This window comes from Athene noctua, chromosome Z, assembly GCF_965140245.1.
Source record: "Athene noctua chromosome Z, bAthNoc1.hap1.1, whole genome shotgun sequence".
NCBI classification, from domain to species: domain Eukaryota; kingdom Metazoa; phylum Chordata; class Aves; order Strigiformes; family Strigidae; genus Athene; species Athene noctua.
Genome location: NC_134077.1, coordinates 57802608 through 57821009, shown reverse-complemented (window position 1 = coordinate 57821009; position 18402 = coordinate 57802608). Strand labels below are relative to the sequence as shown.

Here is an 18402-nt window from a genome sequence, read left to right as displayed (position 1 = left end):
TCTTCAAAGGTTGTGATAGGACTTGTTGGACAGTGATTAGTATGAAATGGCTTGTGCAAGACAGTTAATCAACATACATCCTTAGGGAAAAAAAAAAAAGAAAACATTGCCAAAGACTGTACATGAGGCCACTGGTAAATATAAATTACAGATTTTATTATGGAATAGAGATTGTCATATAAATACAGTATCTAGTGAAGCAATTAGCAAGTGTGTGGTAAAACATTTGGAAACAACATAAATTTGTGACACATTCTGTGGCTGAAGATCAGTGCAAAAATTTATTTTTCAGTTCTCTATGGTTAATTCTGTAACTTCTTGTTTAGCCAATCCTTTTTACTTATGTTGGTTCTGATTTTAAACTTTCTTTTACTGTTGACTGATTCTCCTTGAATTTCCTTTGAGAGCTCTTGATTTCCATGTTGCAACTTACTTGCTATGTTTTATACTAGTTTACAGCACAAATTTCCTTTGTCTGTAGGATACGTTGATGTAGATAACACCTTCAACCTTGCTGTTTAACTATATTTTTTTCCTTTGTCTTCCTGCTTCCTGTGGTGTGAGAAACAATGGGAAAGGGAACTTAGTGGCATGGTAAGTGGGTGAACTAGTCTTTCACCATTGAAGATTTAATTCTAGGATTCAGACACAATTAAATATAAAAATCTCATTTCTTAACCTATGTTGGAGAAAGATGCTCCTGAAGTTTTGGATGTTGCAGGTGAACAGCTTGAAATACAGGAAAACTGTTCTATCTAGACAGACTTTGGTTCTTGCTGGTTGAGAGTAATTGTTAATCATAGCTTGTTCCTGTGGCAGGACTCTAGTTTAGACTTTTCATTAGTTACAGTTAAAACTTTTGTCTTCCCTGCCTCCTTGTCTTAACCATTTGGTATGTAAACTGTTGAAGAGTGTTGAAGTCTGTGGGATTTTTAAACCCAGAATGCCTGTGGTTTCGACTGTGGATGTGAATAACAGAACATGCTCTCTGATTTGCTGCCAAATGCTTTCTATTTTATTTATATATGTTCTATACCCACATATATGTGTGTGTGTGTGTGTATATGTCTATAGGTATTCTTATATATAAAGTATTTCAGAAGAAGAGCTAGTATGCTGATGTCCTGTGTACTCAAGTTACTATGGGGTGTATTTATGCTAATATCCCTTTTTGTCATTGGTTGTCACTGTAAGATTTGTGCTTTATACTTAGTGGCAAGAAGCCTGTTAATGGTGTTAATAGAAGAACAAATATGTCGATTGATTTTTTTTTTTTTTTTTTTTTTTTTTTTTTGTAATAAGCGTAGCCTTTTCAGTGTTGTAGCTATGCTGAGCTTTATACTCTGAATTTCATATATGTTATCCATTTTAAACCTACTTCTTCATGTGAATATGAAGTCTTGCTGTTTTCACTTTTAGCTCCTTAACTCCTCGGTTTCTTCACTGTAGTCTGACTTATTTCTGACTTCCTTTCAGTTTATTGTATTCAGGTAAGTAATTATTTTTAGGTTTTTTTAGAGTTTCTGATCCAACTCACTATGTTTTGGGGCAGAATTTTACTAGATGAGCTTCGGGCTAATGCCATTTAACATGTAGTTTGTTTTCTCACTTACTTTAAAATACCTGATTTTTTTTTTTTTTTTTTTTTAGTGCATTCCGTTTTGGCCTGAAAGTGATGCCAACAAACTGCTTGTTAGAGTTGAAAATTCTGATCTCCCCCCAAAGAAGATAAATTTTGATAAGCAAGAAAACTGTTTGCTACTGCATTTGGACAACAAGGTAAATTGTTGCCTTTGGAAGTTAGATAAAACAACATAAATAACTGCTTCATTTCCATTCTCAGAACTTTCTGTCTTCTCATACAATCAAGTGTTGCAAAACCTTAGCTGGGGAAAAGATTATATGTATGTAAACATATTATACTCATTCTCCTGCTCTCACTTTTCTGTGTGTGTAGTAGACGTTTTGTTTTAAGCACTTCTCTGCACGAAGCAGATGTGTAGAAGTGGAAACAGATTGTTTTACTAGTGTTCTTTATCTGAGGCTGAGAAATATTTACATTAGATCTAATGTAACACTAAGTTAATTTGAAAAGTAACTTTGACTCCACTAAATTTATTTGTGTTGTATATTGTCTCATCTAGCAGTAGTTTCTAAATATATGAGTGTTTTTAATGCTTTGGAGGGCTTTAATGTGTATGAATCATTCAAGGGAGATTCCTCTACTGCCAGCCTAACTTTTTACAGTAGAGAACTCGTTCTCCATAGTTTTGATTACTACTGAGTGCAATGCCTGTTACCTAGTACTTAGATCAGGGAAGTATTTTAAAAGTATGTTAAAACAGGTTGTTTATTTGACTCTTAGATGGTTTTATCTTATGAGAATAAAAGTTTTTCAAAATATTTAAATTACATTTGCTTTACTAGAAATTATTTTCACTTTTACTTAATTAATTTTTACATCTGATAGCTTGGAGGAATTACAGTGGATGTTAACCTGACTGAACATTCTACCGTGATTACCTTTTCTAATTACCATGATGGTGCCGCTCCATTTCTGTTGATAAACCATACTAAAGCAGAAATTATTGAGTATGGACAAAGGTATGTAAGAAGAGTTTTAGTATGGGTGTCTGCACGAAGACATGCGAACTGTTATTTCATGTATTGTAAGCACTCTTATTCCTTAAGAAGCCTATTTTTAAAGAAATGGCTATCTAATTTTGTCAGAGCACCCAAAAATCTCTTGTTTTATAAATTGAAGAGAATGAATTATTAACAGAGCAGTGTTATGTATTGTTAGGTGTTTGTTTCTGCAAGTAAAGAAACTGCTCTGTGAGCTAAAGAAGCTCTCTGGTTTCTCTTTATATTAATTCTGTGGCCTTTGCTCTCTACATTCCTTTACATTCCTAGTAGGAGCAAAGAATGTGCAGAGGCTGACTGTGCGGAATAAGTAACAAATGAGTTGTAATTAGATTTGAGACTTAGAGTTCTATCATATTTAGTTGACATTTAGCTGAAAGAATGGGTTAAAATTTATGGGAGAGATGAGTAAACGGACTGAAAAATGGGTCGGTAGTTACATAAATTTTGTCAGGCTGGACCAAAACTAAGATTATTTTAACAAATAAGAATTATCTGCCATCAGTAAAAATTTGGTTCTGTACTTTCATGCAGCTATACTTGTTCTGTTCTCAAGCTGGAATGTCTTTGTAATGCTTTGCTACTGTATGCAGATACTGTGCAGTGCTGAGAAATGTAAGCATGTATACAGCACTCTTGACCTGTTTCTTTTAAAAAGCCAAACAGCATCTACAATTTTTTCCTTTCAGTCAGTCAGAGCAGTGTTGTTTAAAGATTTTCACTTGAAAAGTGGAAGAGCTGCTAGTCAAATTAAGCTTGCAGCTCTATGTTCCTGTTTGAAGAATACAGTCAATTATTTGCTTTGTTTTTTATCTGTAAAGATTAGTAATTGTTATATTTTTAATTGGATTTTGGGCATCCCTAGTGTAAATTTAGTAAGTATATATGTAACTTCTGTAATGAACTATGGAGAATGGAATGAGAATGGAATACTACATGTCATGTCATGTCATGTTATTATATTTCACTTGGAAGGGACCTACTAGATGCTAGTCCAACTGCCTGACCACTTCAGGGCTGACCAAATGTTAAAGCATGCTATTTGTTCAAATGCCTCTTAAACACTGATAGGCATGGGGCATCAACCAGCCTGTTCCAGTGTTTCACCACCCTCTTGGTGAAGAAATGTTTCCTAATGTCCGGTCTAAACCTCTCCTGGTGCAGCTTTCAACCATTCCCACACATCCTATCACTTGATCCCACTGAGAGGAGATCAGCATCTCCCTCTCCACTTCCCCTCCTGGGGGTAGGCTCCTTTCAGAGAGCTGTAAAAAACAGCCAGCTTTTAACTGTATGTGAGGGGAATGAAATTTAAAATGTTTGTCTGAAAACATCTACTGTATACAGATAATAAACACTGCACTTTTTTTTTCCCTTCAGCAAATCATACAGGGGAAACCTTTCCTAAACAATGGATTTTGAACGCACTGTTCTTCTCTTGGAACATTCATATTTGGCAGCACAAATCCTGATTTTTCCTTTCAGCTTGTGAGCTGCCCTGTCTGTTTTTTTTCTGCACTTAATGTTCCCCTGTTAATCACAAGTGCGGAAGAAAATGAGCATTTAAGTTCTACTGTGTATACTTTATTTCTAAAGTACACATACGTATTTTTGAAGTATAAATACTGTTTGTATTATTCTTCTGAGAATGATTTTGTTCATGTTCTTGCATGCACAATGTTTTAAGTTTTCATTTTCATTATTTGAAAAAATAATTGTTCTTGTTGAATGCTAGAATGCAAAAGTAATTGACACAAAATATAATGGAAATTTTAATTTAATATTACTGTATTCAAGCTCCCTCAGTGAATTAGAAGACTGTCTTCAGCCAAACAAGGCAGTACTGTATACTTGGGCAGACCCAGCAGGATCTAGAAAATTGAAATGGAAATGTGGAAATAGAACTGAGGAAATTACCCCAAAAGAGGTATGTATATTATCTAGATCTCCTTTTAATGATATCTAATGTATTATACTGTTCATCAGTGTAAGTATGAAATTCCATATGTAGTGAGTATGATCATTAATCTCATATGTGAAGTTCAAACACCGCACAGTAACACTGTATTTGCTGGAGCTTACGCCAGTAAGCATTACCTTCAGTTCAAAAGTATGTGTACTTCTGCTGTAAAACTTCATCATTAAAAACTTTATTATTACTTTCCTGTACCTTTAAAAAATGTCTTCTATTGTTGTTCCTATCTCTGTGCTTGCATTTGTTTGTGGAGTAGAATGATGAAATAGTTGTAAAAACTTTTTTGATTAAATAGTTGTAAAAACTTCTTCTGTCTTCTTTCCTAGGACAAAATGGAAATACTCAGCCTGGATTGTAGGAAAGTGGTCTATTTAGTGTCATTTTTTGAAGGTTTGCAGCGTATTGTCCTAATCACTGAAGATGAGAATGTATTTAAATTGACATATGAAAGTGTAAAAGCAGAACTAGCAGAACAGGAAATTGTTCTGTCTTTGCAAGATGTTGGAATTTCATTGGTTAATAATTATACGAAGCAAGAGGTGTCTTACATTGGAATTACAAGGTAACTGTGTGCAACTGTCTAAAATGTTTAACTTCAGGTATTTTCACTCACTGAATTTCTTTTTGGGGTGTGATGGAAGAGGAAAAAAAGGTCTGAGTATTTAGAACTAAATCGTTATGTTTTCCTGTTATAAAGAGAAATATTTTCACTGTGTTTTATATTAATGCATAAGCTTTCTGTATTTGGGTGTACATGTTTTTCCAGCACATAATTGTAACTGTGTGTGGCAAACTTCCCAATACACTGAACAGAAATATTTCCTGTCCATTTAGTCTGGGAAGTGAGAATAGAGTTTTAAGGAGTAGGGTCTGTGGGTAGTTTGTGTCAGTGGATTTTTCAGTCTTCATTACAGAAACAAGTTGCTGAATTCTTTGTTGAAAATTTTGATGCAGTAGTGGTTTGTAGGTTTTTTTTAGTTTTGACAGAAGTTATGGAAGCTCTAAGGCTCTAATACTTAAGGTTTTCTACAATAGCATTTCAGAGGGAAGCAGAAGAGAAACTATAAGAAAAGTGTGCTATCATATATTCAAACAGGGGCTTTTTAAAATGCCTAAGGGACACTTGTATATAATTTCCATAATTCAGACATTTCTGTGTATACATAGCCATGAGGTTACTAGAGTGAGGGTTTTTTCTCTTGATTAATTCTTTGTATCACACTGCAAAACTTACAAGCAAAAACTTTACATACTTCTGTTATTCACAAAGAAAACCCCAATCCTTGCCCTCACCTGAGAAACTGAAATCTGATAACTATCTAGACATTGAAAACGCTCCATTAAAAGTGGCAGCTAATTGCATAGATTCAAAGTAGTATTGAGATTTCACTGAATCAATGTTTTTGGAAGCAGTCGTCCATAGTCAGTCGTCAAGTAGTGCTTAAAACTGGTATTGTTAATCTCTGAGTCGAGGTCAAACTCCTGAAAGCTCTTTCTGAGGATAAGAGATTATTCCTTGGGTAGAGTGAAGGAAACCCTACTATTCAGAATGTTCCCATTTGTGAATGCCTTGTTATGAAAAGAATGAAAGGCAGTTTGCATCTAATTTGATGCAGAAACAAGTTTCACCATAGCAGTTGTAGGATCATAGCACATTTAGGAGGGGGGGGAAAAAGAAAAATTAAAAGAGGAAAAAAAGAGAAAACTCCCAGCAATTTCAAGGTAGTACTCTTATTTTGTAGCTGTTGTTTTGCCCTTTAGCTCACCTCTTTTTTTGGTGGTTCTGACACTGATGTATCTGAACACAGACATAGATGCATCTAAAAGCGATTGGATTAGGGAGCTGTGTCTGGAAAGCAATGTATTTGTGGGCTCTAGAGTAACTTGTGGAAAGAAGAAATATCCTCCACCTGTCTGATAGTGTTGGGTTGTGCTCTATTATGTGCCTTCAGTTTGACTGTAAGGTGAAGTCAGACATGAGATCTTCTCACATCAGCAGTGGAATTAAGCAGAAAAGAGTCTAATGCCCTTTAAGGATGATTAATTATTTTGTTGTTGTTGTTAATAATAAAAAAAAAGAGACAAAAGAACTGATTTTGGGCTACCATTAAAAAAACCCAACTACAACAAAAAAAACCCCACCAACCCCACACCCCCCTAAAATTGGTAAACCAAAATCACTGTCTATTCATTTAGACAGAAAGAGTGAAGAAACTAGCTATCAAAAATAAGAGGTAGTTCAGGAGGAATTTAATTTCGACTTGAAGTTCTCAATTTCTAATAAATTCAGGTATGCCAAAACACATGCAGAAGTATATGTAGAAATCTACATTGAAATAACATTGAATAATACTACATTAAATAATGTATGGCGGTACTGCTGAAACTGAGCTTTCTGATTAAGTGTCCTTATATACCCATCTTCGTCAAGGTGGGGAGCTACACCGACTTGCTGTTAACTTTTCCTTTTTTGCATTATACTGGAGAGACTGGCTTCCACTTAGTAACAAGAACGCAGTGGGTGTTTTGGGTCAATTTACTTATTACACTAGTGCTTTATGATGTGGTTGCTCATTCTGTAGTTATAACCTATTAAAAGCTATACTGCAGTAGGTAAATCTTATTTTGAAATAGCTAATCCTTCTCTCTTGGTTCTTTGTTTTGTATTCAAAGTTCTGATGTGGTTTGGGAGACAAAACCCAAGAAGAAGTCAAGATGGAGACCAATGAGTGTTAAGCAGACTGATAAATTAGAACAAGAGTTTAAAGATTACAGTGAGCTAACTCCTTCAGAAAATAAGATTATTGAGTTGGAATCAAATGTTTTGGTAATACTGATAGCTCTTTAATTCTATTGTTTGCATGTATACACAGGAAAAAAAAAAAGAATCAATTTTTCTATCTTTGAAGTAACTTCCAGTGAAAATTGAGATGACCAATTTACCTAATCTATTTGAAAATCCTTCTTTATCTCTGTCTAGAAAATAAAATCTGTAAATGTTTGAAAGCTTGCTGTAGACTTTTTGTTGTTAGCCTCTAACTTTGAAATCTAACATGTTTGCAGGTCACGGTACTAAATATGTGTAAAGCTACAGTAAAGAAGCTTTGCATTTTGTTCATTTGTTATACTGGGAAGGTGGGTAGGGAGTTAGTTTTGGGTGGATTGGTTTGTTTGTTTTAGCACAAAATCTTGTATTTTTTCAAGTGCCATATTGTGGGATAGTTCAACTGTGTCATTCAACCACATATACATGAAAAAAATTATTCTGGAAGGTAGAAGCGCATCATGCTCCAAATGCTGTGGTCCTTGTCTATAGATAAATTCTAGATAGTTGTAGGTAAATGAACGTGGTATAGGTAAGTGAGCCAACTTTTATCTCAGTCATAGACCATTACATTATACTAGTCTGCCTTTGGTCTAGAAAGCCATATTTTAAATGCTAGTGATTCTCCAAATAGTGCAATATTTTGTAGTTCTAGTGATATTTGTGACAAAATTTGATTGTTTTAAATAAAGTTATGACATCTGACTTAAAAGCTGCAAAACTTTTACTGCTAAACTATCTTTACAGTGTTAGTGAACAGTGTAAATTTTAAAGTATGCTATTAAAAGCAGTCTTTTGAAACACATAGCATACCAAATTTTCTTTAATAATACAATAGGTATGTTTAACTCCTAATGGAATGAACATGAAAATTCAACAACCAAATGAGATTCCTATCAGAAGGAATTATTTGCCAGCCTTAAAAGTAGAATACAGTTCATCTGCACATCAGAAGTCTTTCAGAATTCAAATTTACAGGATACAGGTGAGTCTTATCAAAATATAGCGAGTTACATATTGAGAAAAAGCAACTTCTTTGGAAACTTGGATTTATTTTTATAATTGTTTGGATTTGTCATGTTTTGATTTAATTGTACTCATTGGCTTTTACATCAGTGCTTCTCAATCTTTGGAAATGCTTCTGAAAAAAACCCTAGATAACTATTAACTGTTCAGGAAAAACATTTACCATTCATCTCCCATGATTTTTCTTGTGGCTTTTCTTTACAATTAACAGAAAAATAGGTATAATTTGTTATCTTGCATACGTCCAAGTTTTTAAAAACAAATCCTTTCCAAAATTATCTGGACTATTTATTACTGCCAACTTAAACTTTTCTAGACTGCTTGGATTGGATTATTTCATTTTGAATTTTGAACCGAATTTTGAACCAAAATAGCTTTTTTTTTTTTTTTTTTTTTTACTGCTTTTGAATTGGTGGAATGCTACAGGTAATGTTTACAATTCTTATGTTTGTCTTCATTTTAAACTATTTCACTACTGAAAAGCTAACATGCTGCACCTTGTCCTATCCTTACCCTTATTAGATACAAAACCAGATTCCTGGAGCCATATTTCCCTTTGTGTTCTACCCTATTAAACCTCCAAAGTCCATCACCTTGGATTCAGGTTTGTTGTTCTAGTTTAACACAATCCTTACTTCTAAAATGACAAGATAAATTGCTTATAATGAAGTTACCCATGTCATTTATATCAGATGAAGTCTGTACAAACTTACTGACTACAGATAACCAGAAGAAAGCAAGATTTCTTTCATCCATTGATACCATACCTTTAAAGCACATTTTTTTTGACACACTAGTTCAGTGCTCTTGGAGAGCATAACATGAAAGTTACATTTGGATCAAGCATAAAAAAGGACTTTTGATAGTTGCATTCAGACCACAACTAAAACAATGCTGATTAATAGAGGAGAAGAGTTGCCTGCTGAAAGTAAGAACAGATGAAATTGTTGGTTATCTTGATGTTAGTGAATCTGTTGCACCATTTCTGTATTAGTTGCATTTGAAGTTCTGGGGCAGTAAGGATTCACTTTTCATATTTAGTCATCTGATTTTTCTTTACTGCCTCAAATAAATTGTTTATACTAATCCTGTTGTGTTTTTTTTTTTTTTTCTTGTTTCTGCACAATGGATGACTTAGTGACCTATCCAAAATAACCTGAACTAACAATAAAAGGAATGTATACCAGTTCCAGTCTAAACTCAAAATTGCTATCTGAAGCACCATTTATGAGCTCTGTAGATGGCAAATTATATTTTGCCTGGTTTGTATGTAGCCTTCCAACTTCTCCATTGCTTGGAGCATAGAGCTCAATGTCAGTCAGTATACTATGTGATGAACTGCAGTCTTCCATTAGCTCCTTCAGAGTAAAGTCATTCGGAGAGCAGAGTAATCTCAGGAGGGATTCTGGATTGAGACAAAGAATACTGCTTGTGATTTTGTACAGAAGATAATGTCAGGTGTTCATTCTGAGTGTGATCAGTTTCAAGCTTCAGTGCATAAATCTACAAAATTCTTTCTTTGTTTAGTTTATATTTTTTTCATTGGGCATTGGAAAATTTTATTCCTGACTCGCGAAATTATGCCTAAGATCTTATCAATATTAATTTGCTTTTAAATGAAAATGGTGCGTTACCAGAGATCACTCAAATAGAATTTTCTTGTTCCGTTTCATCCTTGTCTTCCCATTCCTTTCTGTTCCTGCTCTTTTACCTTTGTTGTTTGCCAGTCATGTCTGTTACATAATCATACTTTACAGGATTAGAGAAAATCCTAAACATGTATGATATTTTCATATTAAAAATATAAAGGTGTATATATAATTTAAAAACCTGTGCTGATCTCTTTTTATTTTACAACTTTATAGCGCCAAAACCATTTACTGATGTCAGTATTGTCATGAGAACTGCAGGACATTCGCAAATATCTCATATTAAGTAAGTATTTTGACATGTTCCATCTCTTTTGCTATGGATTATGTTTAATCAAACTTTAAAATTATTATAGGGGCAACAATGCAAGATAATTTTACACCAACTCATTCTTGGAAGAAGCAAGGATTTTCAAGTGTCTTTTTAATGCAGTTTTTGAGTCTTTTTTTAATTTAGAAAAACCTCTGTATTTAACAGTGCTATATTTAGCATTAAATGCTGCTGCTTAATTAAAATAGTTCTGGTTACAGGAAATGTGTTTATCTTACACCACTGTGGGAAGCATTCTTTGCCCCCGTACCTGAAGTCCATACATAAGTGGCCTAAATAGCCTAGATTAAGTGTTACATGTTACACATGTTTGTAAAAGATTTTAATAATTGGTTTTTTGTTTCATTTGTAGGTATTTTAAGGTCCTGATTCAAGAGATGGATCTCAGATTAGATCTTGGCTTCCTGTATGCACTGGTTGAATTCTTTACACAGACTGATTTGCCAAGTGACCAAGAGGTAGAAACCTTTTCTTGTTTAAAGATTAATAGATTCTAATTTTTTTAATTATTCAACTTGTATTTAAAAAAACCCAAAACAACACTTTGGTCATCTTTGTTCATAACACTGGTTAATTTCTGTATCTGGGACTAATATGAAGCTGTGAGGTTTCTAGGAGTTACTGTTGCCCGAGGCAAACAGTAAACACTTTATCCTCATCTTGCATGCTATGCAAAGAAGGCTTCAAAACTTTCCGAAAAGAATGAAACTAATGCTGTTTAGACTCTTTGGTTTTACTAATGCCTGAGGGATCAGTTAATTAAGAGCCCAAGACAGGAAGGAAGTGAAAATAATACTATTTTCTTTAATGTAGCTTATTTTAATTAAAAAAAAAAAAACATAGGAAAATCTTGGCTTGGAAATTTCTGGAACTTAAGTGCCTGTGAGGGCAAGAGAAAGTAAAAGGCATGGAGAGTGAGGTTGATTAGAAAGTGAAAGTGTCTTCAGTAATTTTATGCAAAAGTATAATATTAGAAAATTGCGTAGTTGACATGTTGATACTAAGTGGAGAGTAGGGGGCAGTGGGAGGGAATTAAATTAGTATGAAGGGAGAATAAGAGGAATTTGTACATAGAAATAGAAATAAGTAGAAATAAAATAAATTATAATAAGATGAAGTATCTGCTCCGTGCTCAGAATCCCAACAAAGAGGTAGTCAGGCAAAAATGCCAGGAAGCCTGCATGAATGAACAAGATGCTCCTGGACAAGCTCAAACACAAAAAGGAAACCTACAGAGTGGAAGCAAGGACAGTTAGCCTGAGAGGAATACAAAGAAATTGTCTGAGAGGGATCAGGTTAGGAAAACTAAAGCCCTGATAGGATTAAATCTCACCAGGGACATCAAGGGCAACAAGAAAAATTTCTATAGGTACATCAGTGATAAAAAGAAGGCTAGGGAAAATGGTGGGCCCTCTCCACAAGGAAATGGAAGGCCTGATTATCTGGGATATGGATAAGGCTGAGGTACTCTCTAACTTTTTTGCCTCAGTCTTCACTGGCAAGTGCGCCAGCCACACTGCCCAAGTCACAGAAGACAAAGGCTGGGACTGGGAGAATGAAGAACTGCTCAGTGTAAGAGGATGTCAGGTTCGAGACCATTTTAGGATCCTGAAGGTGCACAAGTCCTGATTATATGCATCTGTAGGTCCTGAGAGAACTGGCAGATGAAGTGGCTAAGCTGCTATCCATCGTATTTAAGAAATCATGGCAGTTCAGAAAAGTTCCCACTGACTGGAAAAGGGGAAACATAACCCTCATTTTAAAAAAGGCAAAAAAGCAAGACTCTGAGAACCACAAGCTAGTCAGTCTCACCTCTGTGCCCAGCAAGATCATGAAGTAGATTTTCCTGTAAACTGTGCCAGGGCACATTGAAAACGAGGAGGTGACTGGTGACAGCCATCATGCCTGATGAATTTGGTGGCCTTCCATGAAGGGGTTATAGAGTTGGTGGATTAGGGAAGAGCAATTGATGTCATCTATCTGGACTTGTGCAAAGCATTTGACACTGTCCCGCACAACATCCTTGTCTCTAAATTGGAGAGACATGGATTTGATGGACTACTCAGTGGATAAGGAATTGGCTGGGTGATTTCACTCAGAGAGCTGCAGTCAACAGCTCTTTGTCCAAATGGAGACCGGTGATAAGTGGCATTCCTCAGGGGTCCAGTGCTGTTTAACATCTTTGTTGGTCACATGGACGGTGGGATTGAGTGCACCCTCAGCAAGTTTGCTAATGACACCAAGCTGTGTGGTGCGATTGACACACTGGGGGAAGGGATGTCATCCAGAGGGACCTTGACAGGCTTGAGAGGTGGGACAATGAAAACCTCATGAAGTTCAAGAAGGCCAAGCATCAGGTCCTGCATATGGGTTGGGGCAGTCCCAAGCACAGATACAGCCTGGGCAATGAGTGGATTGAGAGCAGCCCTGTGGAGAATGACTCAGGGTTACTGGTGGATTAAAAGCTGCACGTTGACCTGTCAGTGTGTGCTTGCAGCCCAGGAAGCCAACTGTATGCTGGTCTGCATCAAGAGAAGTGTGGTCAGCAGGTTGAGGGAGGTGACTCTCCCCCTCTGCTCCACTCTTGTGAGACCCTACCTGGAGTACTGGGTCCAGCTCTGGCGCCCCAGCATAAGAAAGACACAGACCTGCTCAAGGCGGTCCAGAGGAGGGCCACAAAAATGATCAGGGCGCTGGAAAGTCTCATCTGTGATGACAAGCCGAGAGGGTTCGGGTGGTTCAAGCCTAGAGAAGAGAAGACTCCAGGGAGACCTTATAGCTGCCTTCCAGCACTTAAAGGGGGCCTACAGGAAAGATGGGGAGGGACTCTTTTATCAGGGAGTGTGGTGATAGGATGAGGGGTGGTGGTTTTAAACTGAAAGAGGGTAGATTTTAGGTAAGATGTAAGGGAGGAATTCTTTCCTGTGATGGTGGTGGAACACTGGAACAGATTGCCCAGAGAAGTTGTGGATGCATCATGGAAGGTGAGGTAGGATGAGGCTTTGAGCAACCTGATTTAGTGGAAGGTGTTCCTGCCTATGCAAGGGGGGTTGGAACTAGATGATCTTTAATGCCTTAAAACCCAAACTATTCTATGATTCTAGGAATACGTAGTCTAAACTCGTGGTTCCTAACAATGTGCTAGGGCATGCTGTCTGTTACATTTGTTGATACGTGATGTACCTGTGAATTGTAGCTTATTGTAGTGGTTTGAAGAATTATTTTAACTTTCAATGCATGGTTGTGTTGTGGAAAAAATACGTTGCTGTATTTTATTTTGTCTTTCCCCTCCCAGTGGAAAGATGAATGATTTGTGGTCAGCACTGTGAGGTTAATCACTGAATCTAGAGATTAGAGGAGGCCTTCTGCACTTTCATTTTTTACTGAAATTGCAATGCATAATTTTAGGATTTGATCCCTACTTAATATTTAGTGCCTTGACTGTTTTGCTTGTTTAAATAGCAAGGTGGTACCTGGTCTTATTGTTCTGAAAGGACCTCTCCCATTATTTTCAGTTACAGATTCACTGATTAAGTCTTTTCTGACTATAACTTTGGAATTGTTAAATTGCGTAATTCTTCAAAAACTGTTATAAAGGAGTTCTGTCTCTTGAAGGAGAAAAGGACTAGATGGAGCTCTTCTCAGAGTGTGTAAAAGTCTAGTTTCTATATAACAGAAAGTAGTCTTAAGTTTTTTAATACAAAAAATTAGACTAATGTGCTGTATTATGTGTTCAAGAGGGTATCTATGTATGCCCTTTGTTTGGCCCAGGTAAAAACTGTCCAAACTTTACTTGAAAATATTTGCTATTTGAACTTTCATTAAAATATATTTTTTTTTAATTTTATTTTTTATTTTGACTATTGCATAGATGTATGTTGGATTGTCTTTTTATATGTATGTTTCCTCCTCTTCATGCAAAAAGGGGCAGTAAACAAACTAATTAAAAGTCCTCTAAAACATCAACTCTTTAAAAAAGATCAGGAAAGTATAAGCAGTATTAGTCAGTGTATTGCATCTCAGTCACAAATGCATGGTAGTTTTATATACTTAAATTTTAAAGTATATTTTTTTGAAAATGCATTCACAGCTAGAACTTTTCAAAAAGGATGTTGAATCTCTTCAAGAAGAACTGATGAGTGTGTCATCAATGGATACATCACAGATCAGCTTGTATGAATACTTTCATATCTCTCCAATTAAGGTATACTTTTTTCACAGTACAGCCTGTGTTTGCTCTCTTAACTGAAGAATTTTTTTCTCCTTCAGAATAGTAGACACTGGAAATGAAGAAACCTAGAGGTGATCAAAAATAAAATAAAAATTTCCCAGAAAAATGCTTTTTGTTATGAACCACTAACTTATATGGGTTTTACATTAATGCTTACTAAATATGTATGTTAAAGGTTAATTATTTCATTCCTATCCGTGACTTTCTTTGTATACAGTAATTCTTTTTATTATTTAAGAGATCCTTGCAAAATGCTATAGTTTGTGTGCAGATAGTGTGTTGTGGAATGGAGAATGAGTAATTTTTTAGAAACATATACATCCACCATTACTGTGCAGTGGCATTTTCTGCTTTATAATTACTTGCTGGAAAAGCAGTTTTGTTTTTTTTACTCCAGTAAAGTCTACTTTTGGCTATTTCACCATTCCCATGAGCATTCAAGTGCAACTGTTCAATAGTATGTGCATACTTACGTAGAAGCAAGCCTGTTTACCCAAATGTAACTCTCATGCATTTGTAGCTTACTGGTCTCTTTTTTTTTTTTTTTTTTTTTTTGTATTATTGCATAGCTGACATTGTTAAAGGTGTGATAGAACTTAATAGGTTCTACAACAGTTCTTAATCAGAGAATCTACCCTCTATCCCATGGGAATAGATCAAAGAATGGTTTGAGTTTCACCTCTTTACAGTATCTGGTTAGATGTTAGAAACAGTCTGGTATTAGAACAGGTAATTCCAGCAAATGCTTGTCTAGCTTAATATGTAAACAGCTTAACCTAACTCATTTCAAGTAAATTTAGTAGCTGTTTCAGTTTATCCTCATTTAGATATTCATAGGTATGTTTCCATTTGTTTTATTAAAAAAATTACTCAGGATTTGACAAAAATAAAATGCCTTTTACATGTTAAAATAACAAAGTGTTCACTTTGTTATCAAAGTAAATGAAAACTTACTTTTTAATGTATTCCATCATATATGGCAAGATAAATTACATGGAGGAGAGAGGATGGAATAAAGGGGCTTCAGATTCTAGTAGAAGCTTTAACAGTTATGAAATCATTATAGAGCTGTGAATTAGCTGACAGTGATTATACAAGATGAACTCTGTATCTTTGAAATGAGCTATAGTTAGGCTCTGTTATACCACAAATTAATGAATGGCACATGGTCTTGTCTTCAGAGAATCAGAAACAAGCATAACTTCTTTTCATCTGATTTTGAAAACTGCTCAATACACTTATGCACTATAGAGCCCTTTGAACATTTTTCCTGAATGTTTTTCTGTTTTGAGACTGTCACCTTAATTTCTGTGAAACATGGTTTGGTTAATTCAGGCCTGCACAGGGGGAATTTTTCTTGGCTAAGTATTCCAGTGTTTATTTAGCACCTGTAAAACTTGTGTTAATAATTACTTGCTTTCAGGCTTTTGTTTCTCACTGTTGCTTGGATAGTATGCTATGTTATTGTTTTCAGTCTGCTTTGACTTTGGGTATTAGTTATCGAAACAAAATATTTTGGAAACAACCTACTAACCTAAATTAAAGCTAAAAGATTCTGGAGACCCTATCTGAAAACATGAGTAAGCAGTTTCAAGTTCTTGTACTCTTAAAGGTAGTTCCAGTTACTCAGTCTGAGTTTAAATGTTAATGGTTTTATTGCCCTACATGGTGTATTTATATTCTCTGTTATGAAGTCAGTCTGATTTCGGTCAAGACTAGAAAGGTCTTATCTCAATTTTTAAATAGTCTAAAAGATTATGAAGATAGAAATATAATACTTCTAATAATCAACCATATTATTTCCCAATGTCATTTTTATCCTTCAGTTACACTTAAGCTTTTCACTCAGTACGGGTGGAGAAGATAGTAACAAAGAAGAAAGAAAGAATGAATTGATACCACTTCAGTCCTTGAATCTCCTGCTGAAGAGTATAGGGGCCACCCTCACAGATGTACAAGATGTTGTCTTTAAGTAGGTTAAAAATATGATTGTAAAGATTACTTATGAAAATTAAACCAGTATTACATATATTAGATTCTATGTTGTTCTGCATAATAAGGACTTCTTGTCTTCTCTTTTTTTTTAGACTGGCATTCTTTGAACTCAGCTATCACTTCTGTACTACACAACAGCTCCAGTCAGCAGTTGTAAGGCATTATTCAAAACAGGTTAGAATAAGTAAATTTCAATATCTAAGTGTATATTTTGAAAGCACTACTGTGTGCTTTGGTTCTGTGAAAATAAACAAAATTACTTTCAGCCCTGTATGTTTGTATGAAGATTAAATACATAAACACAAAATAATGACTCATTAGCTGGATTCTGTTGCCTTTTTTTGTGTGTGCAAGTACTGTTTCTGAATTATGATGAGAGGAATAGTGATATGGATAACAAAACATGAAAAACTTGCTAGAATGGATAGTGGAAGCAAACACAATATAGCTCTGTTAGAGCAGAATTGGCATCAAAATATTGTTTTTTCTTGGATGTGAGTAGTATATGAATTCTGATCCCTTTTTGGCCTTTGTGTACTGCTCAGGTCCTGTCATCCAGTAGAGAGAATCCAGCAGACACACTTTTGCATAAAAGAATTAGTCCTCTTCTATCCATCCATCCATCCTTTAGAATAAGGGGTTCTCTGGACATACTAATTCTGTGCTCTATCCATATTTAAAGGGAAAAAAAAACCTATTGAGGGTTTTAACTGGGAAACCAGTTTTCTGTTCTCTGACCCTTTCTTTTCCCAAAGGGAAAATTTGAAATTTCCTAGGATATGCTCAACCTTTTTTTAAAACTGAGTTACACTTTACAGATGGAGTTAAAACATTTTGCAGTGAAAGTCAACAAATTTTTTTCAGTGTATGCAAAGAGACCAAATCTTGTCCTACAGTATAAGAGAAATCTTAGTAATATGCTTGCTTTGTAAAATCTCAAGAACATTAATGCCAGTCATGAAACGCTTGCAAGTAATAACATTTATTTGTCTGACTTAATATGACTTAATTACTGTAAGATCCTTTTTAATTTAACTACTTCTACTTTTCCAAATAATTCTGAGTTTTTTTTATATTAAACTCATGTTACTTCCACTTTTTTTTAAATCTGGATATACACTCTTTGCCTTTGTGTTAGAGTAATTTCTGAAATACTTTTACTAATAACTATTTTTATATTAGGCTATTAAACAGATGTATGTTCTTATTCTCGGCCTTGATGTCTTGGGTAATCCATTTGGATTCATAAGAGGCTTGTCTGAAGGAGTAGAGGCATTCTTCTATGAACCTTACCAGGTAAAAATGTCTGCTGCCTTTTTACAAAATGTAACACAAGTAGTTAGACATGAATTATATTGAAAATTTGGATATGTTAGTACCTTTATTTGTTTTAAATTTAGATTTAGAATTGAAAACTTAAAGTGAAAGTGACAGTGCCAGGAAAAGTTGCTGGAAAACTCAAGTGAGATAAAAAGGAGAGAGTACTCCATTTAACTTAATTCACAAAAGACTGTTCCTTATGGATCTTATTTTAAAAAAACCCAAACCTTGCTTTTTTTTTCCTATTTGCCTTAAAATAAGCAGACTTCAAGGAATGAATTATGTTCTAAGATAGTCTTTTTCTCTCATTGGTGCTCTTGTGGGCACTTTCACACTTTATCACTCAGTCTCATGCTCTTTTTCTCTTTATTATATCTATAGTCCAACAAAAACTTAAGATTTAAAAAT

At 35.0% G+C, this 18402-nt stretch overlaps 1 protein-coding gene across 8 annotated transcripts in view; it reads left to right on the top strand.

Annotated features, from left to right (window-relative positions):
• Positions 1-18402, top strand: part of VPS13A (vacuolar protein sorting 13 homolog A) — a 111546-nt gene that overhangs the window by 71403 nt on the left and 21741 nt on the right. For 4 of the 8 annotated variants that reach the window (XM_074932441.1, XM_074932438.1, XM_074932437.1 and 1 more), the window contains 14 exons: positions 556-594; positions 1651-1779; positions 2471-2604; positions 4441-4570; positions 4945-5180; positions 7292-7445; positions 8281-8427; positions 8991-9072; positions 10334-10403; positions 10801-10906; positions 14539-14652; positions 16506-16651; positions 16767-16848; positions 17857-17970. In XM_074932441.1, the coding sequence (XP_074788542.1) occupies positions 556-594; positions 1651-1779; positions 2471-2604; positions 4441-4570; positions 4945-5180; positions 7292-7445; positions 8281-8427; positions 8991-9072; positions 10334-10403; positions 10801-10906; positions 14539-14652; positions 16506-16651; positions 16767-16848; positions 17857-17970 (1683 nt within the window). The remainder of the gene's footprint in view (positions 1-555; positions 595-1650; positions 1780-2470; positions 2605-4440; positions 4571-4944; positions 5181-7291; positions 7446-8280; positions 8428-8990; positions 9073-10333; positions 10404-10800; positions 10907-14538; positions 14653-16505; positions 16652-16766; positions 16849-17856; positions 17971-18402) is intronic. The other 4 variants (XM_074932442.1, XM_074932440.1, XM_074932439.1 and 1 more) reach the window with 1 other exon arrangement.